The following is a 15,706-nucleotide window of genomic DNA, read 5'->3' on the forward strand; positions in this document are numbered from 1 at the left end:
AAGAGCAGAGCTACAAAAATTCCAGAAAAGAAAGTTTTAGGAGAAGAGGCTCCGACAGCTCCACAAGCTGCAGAGAGAAAGAGCAAACCAGAGACCACAAGTCACTCCGGAGAGAGCATTGGCAGGGGAATGGGGATGGAAGGAGAATGTCCTAGAGTTTATCAGAATCTTGAAATAGTGGCAATATGGATCAAGGTTCCTCAAGAGGAGAGGTTACTCCATTACATTGAATTTCCAATCCCTCTATTTTTGCCTGCATTTTTGATTTCCTACACAGGCTAATTACAATATTTCAGATTCCGATTCTTTTTGTACAGCAAAATAACGGTTTGATCATGTATACTTATTTTGTATTTAATGTATACTTTAATATATTTAACATGTATTAGTCATCCTACTATCTAGGGGAGGAGATGGTGGGAAGGAGGGAAAAAATTGGAACAAAAGGTTTGGCAATTGTCAATGCTGTAAAATTACCCATGCATATAACTTGTAAATAAAAAGCTATTTAAAAAAAAAAAAAAAAGAGGAGAGGTTACTGAGCAGGGAGCTAGGAGCATCCAAGTACCCCACCATAACCAAAGCATTTCAAAGAAAGTGTCTTATCTGGGTCAGGATAACTGCAGGACTGTAATTGTATATGGTCACTTTTTATAATTTTATAACATGCATAGAATCAAAAAGGACAAAAGCTGTTGTGCAGCTCTAAGGTTCAGAATGTTGGGATAATTCATACCCAGAGAAAGAATTATGGAGACTGAATGTCAATTAAAGCATATTATTTTCACTTTTTTTCTCAATTTTTTCCACAACATGAATATGAAATATATTTAAAATGATTCTTTAAAAAAAAAAAAAAAAAAAGAATGTTGGGCACTTTAAAAAATGTTAGGGTGGTTTTAGGCTCCATTGGGTACATAGTTCTGTAGTGGGAAATATATCAAATAAGTTAATACAGAATTACCATTCACTCATTCTTTTCCTTACTTGTTTCCAAGGAAACTTCATCTTAAGGATCATATAGATGGATAAACAATATGCATTGGTTGGCTTTGCAAATTAATTGGGACCTAAAAATCATGTAACAAAACAAGGTCTGTCCAGAAGCTAAGAGAAATGCAACCTAATAAGAAAAATATTAAAATGTGGGTAGTTTTCTACTAATTGATTTGCTATCAATTTGTGATAGAGTGGAGCTTTCTTGTAATGCGGAACAAAATTGAAATGCGCCTGAAGGATAAGATGACCTTCCCCCTTTTAGTGGACAATACATTAGATAGTCAGTATACTACTGTACCAGATGCTAAAATACAAGAGCCAACATAGTGCTTGTAAGTTTCTTAATTGTTAAGCAATTAAAATTATTTTTATCTGTTTTAATTTCAGATCCAGTAGTTGTCCTCCCTTAGAAAATTCAGAATCATCCATTTGTGGCAATATAGTTAATCGTGACATTCTCTCCAGATTACAGGTGGGTTTCTTTAGATTTATGTATGTATATGTGTATCTAGTATGTAAAAACATTTGTACATGTAAGGATATAGAATATTCAGAAGAGCAGTCTCAAGATGACATTTCCCCCCATCTTCAGTGCCAGTGATCAGTTGTCCATTATTGAGTTTTATTTACCCTAAAAATACCCAAATGTCCAAATCTATTTGCATGTTTATCAAAGTACAATAGAATTAGACTTATTGAAAGGACTATTAACAAACTTTTAAGACTCAGGAATTCTGGAAAAATAGCTTATAACAGTAGATTTTAATAATAAAAATGAAGTTATTTTCATTTGGATTTTAACAGTAGATTTTAATAATAAAAATGAAGTTATTTTCATTTGGATTTCCCTGTTGAGAGAAAAATGGGATATTATCTTATCTTGCTGGGATAAGGCATCTAATGATTTAAAATCCCAAGGTAAGTTTTCTTTTTAAAGAGGGTATTAAAGATTTTTAAAAACAAATAAAAAACATTTACAGTGTTGCAGCTTTCTCCATTATGTTTATTGAATGTTTAACATGAGTGTTAAAGGAAGAGTGAATAGAGAAGAAAAAAGGAGGAAAAGATTTATTTAAAAACTGTGACATTATAATTGATTTATTGATTAATTTTTTTCATATTTTTAATGGTCCTTTATAAGTTCACTGTTGATCTGTCTCCTCCTATTTGATTTTAATTGTGTATAATAGAGATGGGATTTTAAAGTCTTTCTTTAGAAAATTTATCAGATTACACATGTATAATGATAATCTGTATTAGATTATTTATTAGATTATTTATCTTTTCAGGGAAGAAGGAAGAAAGAATAGAATTTGGACCTTAAATTTTTTTTAAGGGACAAAATATTTTTTTAAAAATCTACATGTAATTGGGGGGAAAGTATTAATTTTTTTTAAAAAGAAAGAAAAACATCAGCGTTTATATATACAGATGACTAAAATCCTTGATAACAATAACCCAGAGAACTATATGAACATTTTAACAATAGTATTTAGAACAATTTTTAAACTTTCTGAGAATTGCTGTCAGAGCTAGTTTGCTGGAGATATACAAATCATTCTGATTATTATATATTCATGCCTTATATAATTTTTAGCAAATCCCATGCCTATAGGATTCCCTAGATTGGGATATTACTAACAAATCCCAGAGTGTGGTCAGAGAAGGCAACAATTGTTTCTTTTAAAAGACTGATTTGGAAGCAAATTATTAAGGATAAATAAACATAGGCTTTATAAGGAGAAATGTTAGGTCACCTAATAGTGTTCTTCTCACAGGAAATGGTACTTGAACTGGAGCTGGAAAGATGGAGGGGCCCAAGCTTTGGCCCATCAGATGATGGTGGACATTTCATGTTCAGAATTTTTCAAAAAAGGTTACAGTCTATTGAAAATGGTTCAACAATTGGGGAGAGACTTTTGAAGCAGCAGGAGCTACTTGTGTACAAAAGGTAACATTCAGCTATAAGGAGTTCCTCATTGAGCCGTTAACTGATTTCTGAAAGAAAATTTAGGCAAGAATGTAAAGTAATGATTTATTGCAGATTCAGTTATACTGAGTCTTTCTTCAAGATTTCTCAAAGTATATTTGACCACTTCCTTTAATGACAACCCTACCATTTGATGGTTTGAGCTCTTTGAATGCTTTTTTTTTTCAGGGACAAAAAAAAAAAATTCTTTTTAAAAAGAATTCTGAATGTTCAGTTAGCAAATCTCATTTTGTTTCTGAAATGTACATAATTGGGATTTTAAGAATTATAATCTGTAAATCATCATCAACTAGAGATTAATTAGAAACTATGTCCATTATAATGGTGTTCAACTCTTCATGACCCCCATATGGGTAGTCTTGGCAAAGATACTGGAGTGGTTTGCTATTTCCTTCTCCAGTTTAGGCAAACTTAGGGTAAGTGACATACCCAAGGTCATACACCTAGCAAGTATTTAAGACTGGATTATAATTCAGGTCTTTCTGACTCCAGGCCCAGTGTTCTATCCATTGAGCCATCTTGCTGTCTCTTTTTTAGAAATTAAACAAAATCCATATTCTGATGTATTTCACATATCTGTGTGAAAGTTTTATAATTTGCAACCTAGGATGCCAGATTAGGAGAGAAAAAAATTGACTACTCCAAGTAAATTAGTATGTGATAGTGAGTTAGATATTTAATATATTTATGCCATATAAAATCAAGATAATCAATACCTGCCTTTCAGAAATATGAAGACACAGGACAGAAGGTATAGTACCATCTAGTATACAGTCATTGGATTTAGAGTAACTTTCAGTTGTCAGGATACTTAGCAGTTAAGTGACTTGCCCAAGTCTACCTCGTGTTGGGTGGCATAAGCAATTGAACATGCACTTTAAATAGTCATTGGTCATGGGAGGATCATATAAATGATCATTACAGCCTTTCAGCACTAAACTTCATTTCAATATGAAGCACTGAAGATTTTTGAAAAAAACAAAACACAAATATATTTATTTTGTAGCTCTACTATTGATCACCTTTTAAATCTTTCTTTCAAGTATTCTCATGGGTCTTCCTCCATCGGTTCTCATCAGTACCCACGTGTCAGGATGGCAAAGGTCTTTGCATTGTGAAGATTTCTTTCACTTTGTTAATAATGAATTGGTATGTATGACATTCTTGAACAAATTCAGAATATAAAGTTTTTCTACTCAGTGCAAACAGTGAATGGTGGCTAAGATGCCCAAACATTTAACTTCTTAGTGTTTTGAAATCGGACAACTTTTATTTAATGTGACACCTTCAAATCGATTTGCTGGTGGCTGCTGGTTTTCTTCATTGTCAGATGAGTTTTTGATAACCTCATTGAGGTCCCTTAGTCTGCAGTGGGCTTCTAAAAAACTCTGAGCATTCTCCAAAGCCAGTGCTATTATGTTTGACATATTTTATCTCCATTTGGACACATGAGGATGATCAGCAAGATTCTCACTGATTGGCCAAGGGTAGCCAATTCATTTCTGACAATAGATCACTTCTCTTATTTGATCTTGAATTATTTCTTTGTGTGCTTATAAAGAAATGCATTGTCATTTGCCCCTCTTGGCTGAGCAAAGCCCCACATTTTATCAGCCTTTTCTTGCCAAAGGTAATACTGACAACTTGGCACCTACTGCCTCAGCTTCCTGCTACCTGAAGGCCTCAAAGAGAGTGACCCCTGAATGTATTACCATCTTGATTTTGCACTACTTTCCTATGGATTTAGACTAAGGCTGTAACCCCAAGAAAGGAGGCTAGTGTCTGATTTGTAATAATAATCAGGTGCCTTCTATCAGAACAAAAAGTGATGTTCATACTGGTGACCTGGAGAGATCTATATATAGATCTGTGAGATCTATAAGTTCCTTTCCAGGCTTTAAAGAATAACTCACTTACCTGTTTAGTGAAGTTATAGTATTTTAAAAGAACATTATAATGCAGCTTGATTATTTGAAGAATTAGAAATTCATAGATACTAAGACTCAATTAAACTCTATAGCCAGTTAACCCTCATAGCCTATTTCTTTACCATGCTGTATATTTTAAATAAACTATATATTAAGTAGATTCATATTATCATATGAGTACCTTTTTCCAAAGATTATAGCACTTGATAACTTTTTTTTTTTTTTTTTTTGCTGAGGCAACTGGGGTTAAGTGACTTGTCCAGGGTCACACAGCTAGGAAGTGTTAAGTGTCTGAGATCATATTTGAACTCAGGTCTTCCTGACTTCAGTACTGGTGCTCTATCCACTGCACCACCTAGCTTCGGAATAAATTATCTTGACCCCATAGAATGCAGCAACCATCTTTATCCTATAAAGGGATTTTTTTCCTTCAGATTGTTCTAAATTTCCAACTTTTAAAAAATATGACTAATAAGGTATTATATTTGAATAGTATATATCTCAACAGAAAGGGAAATAAAGAAATTGTCCTTATTTTTTTGAGTTTAGATATAGCCTTAAAAGAATTGTAAACAAATGTTTTTGCAAATGAGAGCCTTAGACTTTTTTTTTATTATTATTATTATCTGGATTTCAAAGTCCAAAATAGATAGAGAGCACTACTAAGAGGAAGAGATAACATAAGAGGGGGGAAAAAAAAGAAGGAAGGTTAGTTTGATTTGGAGTCTGTAGAGAGAATTCTTCGCCAAAGCTGGAGCAACCTTATATTCTGGGGCAATATAAAAATCTTGTGATCCAGACTTTTGTATTGATTATTGAGGTTGCTAGACCCACACTGTAGTTTCTGGGTGCTATTTCTGTAGATTTAGCAGCAGTTAATGGGATAGATCAAGGACTTCAACAAAGGGAGAAAGATAATAGTACATTGAGGAGAAAAGATGTCCATATTTATGAACCGACTCAATTGTTTAAGGTTCAAGGGATAAGCTAGCACTTGTTCCTTGAAAATCACTTATTTTTCAGACTTGTATTCTAGCCTTTCAGATTAGTGGTTAGATTAACAATCTTTACAAATTCTGTATTTTCTTATGTGACAAATTTCAAGTATTTAAGAATGCAAAATGTTACATGTTTTATCCTTTTAGTATTTCCTTCTCCTAACTTCTTTTGTTTACCTTAACTTGTTGGTGATTTATTGTTGACCTGGTATTTTATTATGTTGCAGAAAAACATCTCTCCTAGAGAATGTGCCCTGGCCCATGACATCATCATCCACTTCTTCAGGGTAATCTCTCTGTTTCCCAGAATGCTCCCTTTCAGTTCAGTTTTTATTAAGCACCTGCAATGTTCACTTTGCTGGGTTAGATGTTAAGAAGACAGAAATAGAAAAAAAGACAATCCTCACTGACCAAGAGACTTACTGGGTGGTAGAGACAAATAGTGATTTAGAGTAAGATGAAAGGTCTTATAATGTGGAATGAGGGATTGAAGGAAAGATTGTGTGTAAGTGGGAGGTCCAGGAGAGCCAAGTGAAAGAGGACTTGGGGGAGGCCAAAGTGGATGGGAATTCTGCACTAGAACTCCACAAGCTTATTCAGTATCAGCCGCTGTGCTGAGGAGTGAGGACACCAATAGAAACCAAAGCACAGATCTTTCCCTCAAGGGCTTTACAGGGAGGCAGCTGGACAATACACAGCCATGGGAACAGAGAGTGTGCGCAAGAGAGAAGGTGAGGTCAAGTTGTTCTTTTTCCCCCTTGAAAAGCAGGCAGAGAGATGCATCCATGTCTCTGCAAGGATTTCTAAATCACATCATCTTCATTAAGGGGGACAGTTTCAGCTACATAGAAGGGAGAAGAATGGAAAGGTTTGATTTTTTTAAGTGGACACTAAATTCTGATTAAGGGAATAACAAGCTGTGTCTCTTTAGATTGGCACAAGTGCTTTATTCTTGATAGCAAAGAGAACTATAAAAAAGTCTGCAATATGTAAAAATAACATCTCCTTTTCAGGGTCTCCTGAGTGCCTGTTTGAATTGCAAAGAACCATCCAAAGAGGTTAACTTGATCCTGACTGCTTGTCAAACCCACTGTCCAATAATCCTGTCCTCTGCGGTGGTAAGAAAATAACTTTTGAATTTCTTAATGCTAAAAAAGAAGCTCTTCTTAGCTCCCTTATACATGTGTGTACACACACACACGAAAAATAGCCAATATCTGCAACCATAATTAAATTTAACAGAGACTTTTTTCCTATGGGTCTAAGCCAAAAGTATCTGTTCTTTTACATTATGAACAGTAAGTTCTTGTGGATGAGTGAAAACTACTGCATCGGCAGGGCATCTTCAAACCTTCACTTATATTGAGGTTTCCCATTTCCCCAAGATTGTTTTAATGTCACTCACAGAGGCCTTTCCTCATAGCACAAAAGTTGGCAAGAAATAACAGACCATTCACCCCAGCTAAGACAGGGCCCCTCAGCAGTGCAGTGAATAAAACACCGGGCCTGGAGTCAGGAAGACGTGAGTTCAAATCCTGCCTCAGACACTTCCTATCTATGTCACTCTGGGCAAGCCACTTCATTCTGTTTGCCTCAGTTTCCTTATCTGGCAAATGAGCTGGAGAAGGAAGTGGCCGACCCCTCTATTATCTTAGCCAAGAAAACCCTAAATGGGGTCACAGAGAATCGAACACAACTGAAATGACTGAACAACCAGCACCACATAATTAAGGAAACTGCTGAAGGTCTCTGCCCAACTTCCACAAGCTTCTCCAAACTAAGCTGCTCTCTTTTTGGGTTTTTCTTCACCTTCAGTAAAGCCATGCCCTGCACCTCGCTATGCCTCACATATGTACCTGTCCACCCCAACTAGCAACAGAAGCCACATGCTCTCTGAAACCTGTTAGCAGCAGGAGAAAAGAGAATCTGTCTCCTTCTATAGCCTTGGTTTCTTCTTTCCCTTGCCTCTCTATCCAGTCTTGTCACTTCTTTGAGGACAATGAACTGCAGGTCTCTGGATGGTGTGACTTGCAAGTGGCAGAGCCAGGATTTGAACCCCAGATCCTCTGGCTCCAGATTCCTTGTTCTGCTGCACCATTATGTACCCATCATGCCTCTCATATCTTTCTTTTCATTTTCCTAGGCATCATTCTCAATAATAATAATAATAGTTCCTCTTTGTGTCATTTACTATGTTCTGGGCTCTGTGCTAAGCACTTTCCAGTTATTATCAAGTTGATCCTCACAGTAACCCATTTTACAGCTAAAAGCAACTGAGACAGAATAAGTGACTTAACCAGGCTCACATAGCTAGTAAGAATTTGAGTTCAGATTTGAACTCAGGACTCTTCCTCCAGACCTGGTGCTTTGTGTACTGTGATACCCCTTTGTCTCTGAAGGTATAGTGTAGTTTCTTTTATACATAATGTCTCACACTCTTGCTTTAAAGATCAAGAAAAAGACTTTTAAAAAAACATTTGGTACCTATTAAGCTTAAGTGAGCCAAGTGGGCTCATACCTGTAAAACAAGTAGCCAGCAAAAGACTACAACTGACATGGAAGAGGTTCCAAGAGGCTGACCTGGAAGGCCTCCCTTGGGCCTCCTTCCTCTTCCATTTCACATCTAACACCTGCTCAGCAACTTGATTTGGCTTCTTGTTGGCTTCTTGGCTTGACATTCAAGGCTCTCCATCCTCTGCTTTCCGCTACCTTCTGTAACTTCCCCCCACTATTTCTTTGAGCAGAATACCCCAAACAAACCAGTCTAACCATTGTCTGCCCCCTTCCTTCCCGCATGTCTTTGGCCCACCTTTGCTCAATTCCTTCATTGAGCAATAGTCTCTCCTCATAGCCTCTGCTGTAGGCCTCAAGGCCTAACCCCACGTCCTCCCTTCAGGAAGGCCATTTCTGCTTGCACCATATTTTATCAGTCATTCACTCCTCTGAACTCCTGGAACACTAGTCTCCATCATGCATTTGACATTTATTGTATTTTTATTCTGGGAAGACTGTCTTTTTCCTCGTTGTATCCAAAATCAAGCTCTTTGGGCACTATAGGCTTTCATTAAATGATAAGTCTGTCACACTTGCAAGCAGATCCTCACATTTCTTCTATAAGGAGGAGTTGGAGAGGGCTGATGGTGCAGGACCTTCTTGGTTAATGGCTCCAGGACATTTGCATGCTTCCTCTTCCAGCTCCCTGTGATTGTGCTTTTTGTCCTAGTTATGGTGGCCACGACTAGAGCCAGTTCTTCAGTGTCAGTGGAAGCGACACTTCAAGACTGTGCTGCCCCAGGAGATAGCACACTTAGCCACTTGCCAACAGTTTGCCAGGAGGTAAGAACAAGCAGAAATAAAAGAATAAATGAGAGGTGCCCTTGTTAAAGCTAATGGTTTCAATGGCTGTCATCTGCATTCATGGGAGGGAAAAAACATTCTTGTGGCAAAATAGCCCAAGGGAATTCGACTAATGCCAGCTTTGTAATTCTCTGGCTGTTGTGAGGTTCTCTTGCTATGTGCTGGGTTGGTGCTTCCTCCAACTCTCTCTTTTTCCTATCTACGTAACTCTTCACAGATTGCTAGACCCAGTTAGTTTCACTTGGTGATAATCCTGATTTTTTAGAGTAGGGAAAAGCAAGGTACTCTGACATATCTGACCCCACAGGACCGACAGAGGTGACCATCAGTGGCACCTCCAGTGAGCTGAGTCAGCTCCTGAGTGTGACTAGTGTCAGCAACCTCAGAAAGGCTGGAGAGCCTAGAGACTCAAGAGGTCTCAGTGACCACTAGGAAACCCCAGTGGTAGAACTGGGCCCTCTCCCACTAAGGTTCTGCTACTCCCACAAAGGATAATTCCAGAATATGCCCAACATTGTAAGACATTGCACTCATGTACAGTCTACTTGGGCCAACCTTGCAGCTGGAGTGGGTACCGTTGTGTGACAGAAAAGTTGGCTCCCTCATGGTCAAGCCACCAGGGCAGGCTCCAGGCAAAATCATGAATCGGAGAGGTTCTGATATGACCCCAGTTCATTTTATAGTTGAGAAAATACTCGCTTATAAATGGATGGTGGTGATAAAATGCTCTCATGTAATATTTCAATTCTCACACCAGCCCTTTGAGACAGGGAGTGGGTATTTGTCCCCATTTTATGAGAGACACAGACATGATGTGGCTTGTCACAGATGGTGAAGCAAGGAGTCTTCAGTCCTGGACTATGGACCCTCTTGGGTGGTGTCCCAAATCCCTGAGTTTGGTGGCAGAGTACCAGCTCCCGGGTTAATCCCGGGTACAGTGGCCCCTGTGCCTTCACTGCTTCTCTCCCCAGACTCATTATGCTCTCAAGCTGTCCCTTCTTTTCTCATGCACTTCATAACAGTACAGTGTAAGGATTACCATCTCTGTGGGCCTCTGAAGCCAATGTAGAATATTCCATTTGGATAAGACCACAGGCATTTGGCTTGGAGGTCGTCAGAGAAGCAAGCTTGTGTTGTCACCGGATCTTTGTGAGCCTCAGTTTTCTTCTCTGTATGTAATGGGCTGAGGCTTGAGTTGATGCACTGAGGTCCCAAGCACATGAGGCTAAATAGTAATTGGACCATACTCTATTAATAGATAAGCTTGGAGAGAGAATGGCCCCCACCCACTCTTTGTGTAAGTCCTGATGTGTTGTATAGGAAATGACGATTTTGGTGGGTGGAGGCAGGGGAGTGGAAAAGGAAGGGGAGGAGAGACTTTTGGGATTGCCATTGCCACAGTTGGCTCAGCTCACATCTCTCTCTGTTAGCTGATTTGTTTCTCTTCTTCTTTTTGCTTTTGCTGCTTTCGACAACTTTTTCTGTTTGTTAAGTGTCTGAGGCTGGATTTGAACTCAGGTCCTCTTGACTTCAAGGCTGGTGCTCTATCCACTGAGCCATCTCCTCCCCTTGCTTGATGTGTTATAACAAACATGAATTATACACCCAAGTAACGGTATAACAAACAATATAAATCAACAGTATGATGTAAAAGATAGCCAGAAGTCCTAGAAGGAGAGTATGTAAAAAAAAGCAAAAAGAAGAAGAGAAACAAATCAGCTAACAGAGAGAGATGTGAGCTGAGCCAACCGTGGCAATGGCAATCCCAAAAGTCTCTCCTCCCCTTCCTTTTCCACTCCCCTGCCTCCACCCACCAAAATCGTCATTTCCTATACAACACATCAGGACTTACACAAAGAGTGGGTGGGGGCCATTCTCTCTCCAAGCTTATCTATTAATAGAGTATGGTCCAATTACTATTTAGCCTCATGTGCTTGGGACCTCAGTGCATCAACTCAAGCCTCAGCCCATTACATCTCCCGCTTTCTTTTGTTTTAGAACACAGGTGATCATGCCATCCCTGACTCTTCAGGGAGGTCAGAGCCCCCAAGGGGAGGTGATCACACCCTCCCTGATTTCTCAGGAAAGGAGGTGAAAGCACCGAAAAGGAAGTGATCACAACCCCCCTGACTTCTCAGGAAGGGAGGTGAAAGCACTAAAAAGGAGATAATCACGCCCTCCCTGACATCTCAGGAAGGGAGATGAAAAGCACCAAAGGGAAGTGGGGGTTGCTAGCAGGTTTCTGGGCTCAAGGGTCTTATTATGCACAAACCCATCAGCATGGGGACACATAGCACATAGCAACAACGCAGAGACTATTAGTGATGACTCTCCCCACAGTCCGTGCAGGCTTGATGTGTTATAACAAACATGAATTATACACCCAAGTAACGGTATAACAAACAATATAAATCAACAGTATGATGTAAAAGATAGCCAGAAGTCCTAGAAGGAGAGTATGTAAACAGCACCTGTAGAATGAGAGAATTGACTGGATGATCCCTAAATTCTATGACATCTTAGGACTTATTAAAAGGGACCATACAAGGTCAGAGGGATGAGGCTGACATTACAGCCTTGGTCTTGTGTTCCCACAGTAGGTGTTATGTTAGTTCCTCTATTGTAGATTCCCAGAAGAAAAGAAACCTTCATTCTCAAGGGACGAGAAGAGGGTTGTCACTGCTCACAAAGGTTCATGAGAGCCTTTCTTGGACTTTGAACGTTCGGCTGTGCCGCCCAGTGTGCAGGGACATTGTAGAGCTTTTGATTCCCAAGGCTTCCATAGGTTTCTCTGCAATCTTTTCCAGCTTCCTGCCCTCCGAGGCAGCGCTTTCTTTCAAGCCCTGCACTCCTTGGATTGCTGCTGCTTCTGTGCATTTTGCAGTTCATCAACAAGGAGACCTGGAAACCACCAAAAAAGCCCTGAAGAAGTTGGGATGTGAAGGAGAGGAGGTGAGAAAGGAAGTTCTTTTTATCTCAACTTTCTTTCCCTTCAGCTCATCCCTTCTAAACAGAATGTCCCCAAAAACCTGGGGTCCTAATTGCTTCATTATCCATTACTCAAGGAGTGTCCAGGTCTCATGTCATTTTCTTCCTGAGTCACCCTGAGCTTACTAATAATTTAATTTGTTTAGCACAGTCACTTTCATTGTTTCATCTTGTAACTGGATTTTTCAATTAACTCAGTCAGTGAAAGAAAAATAAAACCTTGATTTGAGAACTCTGGAAACAAGAAAGGGAAGTGCTTGGTTCTCTTTAGCTGGACAGTAGATCCTAGTACATCCCAGTAGGTCCCAGACCATGGCTACTTAGATGCCCATAGAATTCCTGCCCTCCCACCTGCAAACCTTTGCTTCCACAGGCACCAGTAAGGATTTCTCTATATAATTTCTTCCCCTCCCCTTTCATACAACTTCAGAGGGGACAAGTGGGCATAGCCTTCCATCAGCCTTCCATCTAGAAACTGCAACTGCAGCATTGTGGTTTACTTTTGAAAGTCAGGTGAAAAATGGTTCAAAAAACTCTTCAGAAACAGAGCAGATAACGAGACCTAACTTTTAAGAAATTTACCCTGAAGGAGAACCCTCATCTTATTTGATTGAAAATGGGTTGTGTGTGCAAATTTCCCTCTGGGAAGGAGTCCTATAGTGAAGCTAGAACAGGAAACTTGGATAGAAAAATTTCATACTGGGCAGGGATATGTGAACTTTTAATGTGACATGTAAATGTTTTGATTTACAGCTCTTGGTCTCTCTTTTCTTCTTTTCCCTCATGGGTCTTCTCTCCTCGTATTTGGCACCAAATGTAAGTTAATTCTTCTCAGTCTGAACTTGTTCTGAAAAAGTAGTATGTGAGTATGGGAGGAGGGCTCCAGTGGGCAGCCACATGAGTCTTAATAGTATTCCTGCTGTAGGCAAGGCCACAAGTGAACATCTTCAAGGGATGGGAAATCTTCAATTTCACTTGAGGAAGGTCTTGGGAAGAGTCCGGAAGGGTGGCTTAGGCTTTATTCTTTGAGGTAACAGCAGGATTAGAGTAAAAGTAAGAAGACTGGACTTCCATTCTCTGACCTGGTAGGCCAAAATATATTATCCAGGGTTTTATTCCTTCTGTCACCCAAAAAGGATCGGGATGTCCACACAGAGTCTTCTCTAGGATCCCAGCCTTGAGTTAAGAGTCAAGTAGAAATGGAAAAAAAAAGTGCAGAATACTTCCCAGTTTGGTTATTTCAATTGCCTTTGCCTCACATGCCATGGAAAGGCTAAACATGCTTCATCCAAGTGAGAAATCCCAACATTAAGTGGAGCACACGATTAACATTTTACACCTGCCATTTTAGGAATTTTTAATCCTTTGTATATATCCAAGTGAGCCAGCATAGTAAAGAAATATCCCCAGGTTTTGGAGCTGGAGGGACCTAGATGCAGATCCTGTCACAGGGACTTAAGCAGTATGACCTAGGCCAGGTCACTTAATATGGCAGCTCCTTAGTTTCCTCTTCTGTAAAGTGAGGTGTTTGAACTTGATGGCCTTTAAGGGACCCTTTCTACTTGAAATCTGCAGTAGCTCAGCTCCCCAGCATCCATAGAAGACAGTATTTCATGGCACTACAATTCATCTTGTTTTGAATATGAGGAAACTAAAGCAAGAAGGGATTGATAAAATCCGAGAGAAGCAGTGATAGACTAGGGGGCCACAACGTAGCTACTCTGGTGTACGGTTAACAGTGTTACTTTTTTATCAAAAAACAAAGCAGGAAGGAATGAATTCCCAGAAATCTTTAGATATCTGTGCAGAGGTCCTTGGATGTTTGGAGAAAAGAAAATTATCCTGGTTGCTTCTCTTTCAGTTGACTAAAAAAGGTGAGTAAAAAAGAGAAAACACGTGTGACTTAACACTGAGAGCCACCTAGTGATGGGATCCCGGTCTTCCAAATCCTCCTAGCCTATAATTCTGTCCTAATGACTTTGCTGTTACTTCCTGTAACAATATTCCATCTAAGCCACTAACTTCCATCCTGCAATAACTTAGAGTTACTTATCAAATGGTCCCGTTATTATGCTATTTTGGTAAGACTATTTCAGCCCCTGGGCACACATTAGGCTTTTTTTTCTTGACATTACAGAAAATGCATCAAATGGAAGGTATCAGATTCTTCTGCATTTGGCCTCGGACCAGTACCTGAGGTTGTTGCCTTTCGCCTTCTACAGGTAACAATTCAGAATGGACCCTAGAGAAGGGTTTAAATGCTGAGAACTACTCCCCCCCTTTAAAGCTTGGAACTGTAGTGCTGCCATGTTCTGTGGAAAGAGGAACAAGAAGATTCAGAACAGCTCTTACTTATGAGAAATAGTAACCTGCCAGCATCTTTATGATGCTTTATCAGATATGATTTGGTCACACATTTTGATCTAAGTAGAGAATTTTATACTTGTGCTAGAAAAGCATTTACCTAGGGATTTGTTCTTAATAGATAAATGACTTCGTCCCTGTACTTCACCTTCTACTTTGTGATATATCATTTCTTCTGTTATCTCCCATCCTACCTTGTATCTTTCCCCCCATTAGCCTCGTTGCCTACTTTGATGACGATCTCTTCAATAGAGAGCAAGCCTTTCCTTATGTTGCTGTTGACATGTACCTGAAGTTAGTCCAGCTTTTTGTAGCAGGAGAGACCAGTGTGATTTCAGCCAAAGCTCATTTAAGCCCAGAACATGGCAAACAGGTAAGTGATGGCTGAATATCAGGGGTCTGTTTCCCTCTCAGTGATATCTTTCTTATATCCATGCAGGCCACTGTTCAAAATATGTGCTCCCCTATCACACCTACTGGTTTGTAAAAACTAATTAGATGACCCTCTTGTCTGAAGAGTGTTATTTAGCACTAATAAATTGGCTGGAAGAAAAGTTGACTCTCAGCTCATTTTCAAATAAGGTACTTGAGGTTATAAATTAACATCTATACACAAAATGAAGTTAGTTATGACTTAAATGTTTCATTTTTTTAAAATAAAACCTACAGCAAGTTCACCCTCTTCCCTTCTGTCTGACACATCCCTAGGTGGATCCTTTAGGACTGATAACAAAAGCTCGAATGTTTCTGCTTCACTCATTACCACAGTGTCCAAGAAGAAGCTTTTCAAGCTTAATGGAGGTAATGTCAAGATTTTCGCTTGGGGTTTTTATCCAAATTTAAACATAAAAGATGTTTATTTAGGTTTAAGTCTTAGAAATTAGCTGCATTCTTTGTTGAACTTGATCCTATGAAGGGATTAGTTATCATACAAGGAAAATAAAGGGCCTTGGGAATCTTTGCTCCAAACAGTGCTACTTTTGTCACTTGATAAGTATTCAAGGTCAGCAGTAATCTGCAAATGCAGTTAGATTGGAGACCAAGCTGTTGATAGCCTTGGGTTCAGTTGCTTGGATTTGATA

General features: G+C 39.1%; 1 protein-coding gene across 1 annotated transcript in view; it reads left to right on the plus strand.

The window, feature by feature from the left end:
• Nucleotides 1-15,706, plus strand: part of FANCA (FA complementation group A) — a 112,381-nt gene that overhangs the window by 95,835 nt on the left and 840 nt on the right. The window contains exons 29-40 of the mRNA XM_051973534.1: nucleotides 1,387-1,471; nucleotides 2,778-2,950; nucleotides 4,033-4,138; nucleotides 6,143-6,202; nucleotides 6,929-7,033; nucleotides 9,139-9,251; nucleotides 12,080-12,224; nucleotides 13,014-13,076; nucleotides 14,029-14,134; nucleotides 14,398-14,482; nucleotides 14,841-14,997; nucleotides 15,333-15,425. Coding sequence (XP_051829494.1) covers nucleotides 1,387-1,471; nucleotides 2,778-2,950; nucleotides 4,033-4,138; nucleotides 6,143-6,202; nucleotides 6,929-7,033; nucleotides 9,139-9,251; nucleotides 12,080-12,224; nucleotides 13,014-13,076; nucleotides 14,029-14,134; nucleotides 14,398-14,482; nucleotides 14,841-14,997; nucleotides 15,333-15,425 — 1,291 coding nt within the window. The remainder of the gene's footprint in view (nucleotides 1-1,386; nucleotides 1,472-2,777; nucleotides 2,951-4,032; nucleotides 4,139-6,142; nucleotides 6,203-6,928; nucleotides 7,034-9,138; nucleotides 9,252-12,079; nucleotides 12,225-13,013; nucleotides 13,077-14,028; nucleotides 14,135-14,397; nucleotides 14,483-14,840; nucleotides 14,998-15,332; nucleotides 15,426-15,706) is intronic.

The sequence above is a fragment of the Antechinus flavipes genome, chromosome 2 (assembly GCF_016432865.1).
Source record: "Antechinus flavipes isolate AdamAnt ecotype Samford, QLD, Australia chromosome 2, AdamAnt_v2, whole genome shotgun sequence".
In the NCBI taxonomy this organism is placed as follows: Eukaryota; Metazoa; Chordata; class Mammalia; order Dasyuromorphia; family Dasyuridae; genus Antechinus; species Antechinus flavipes.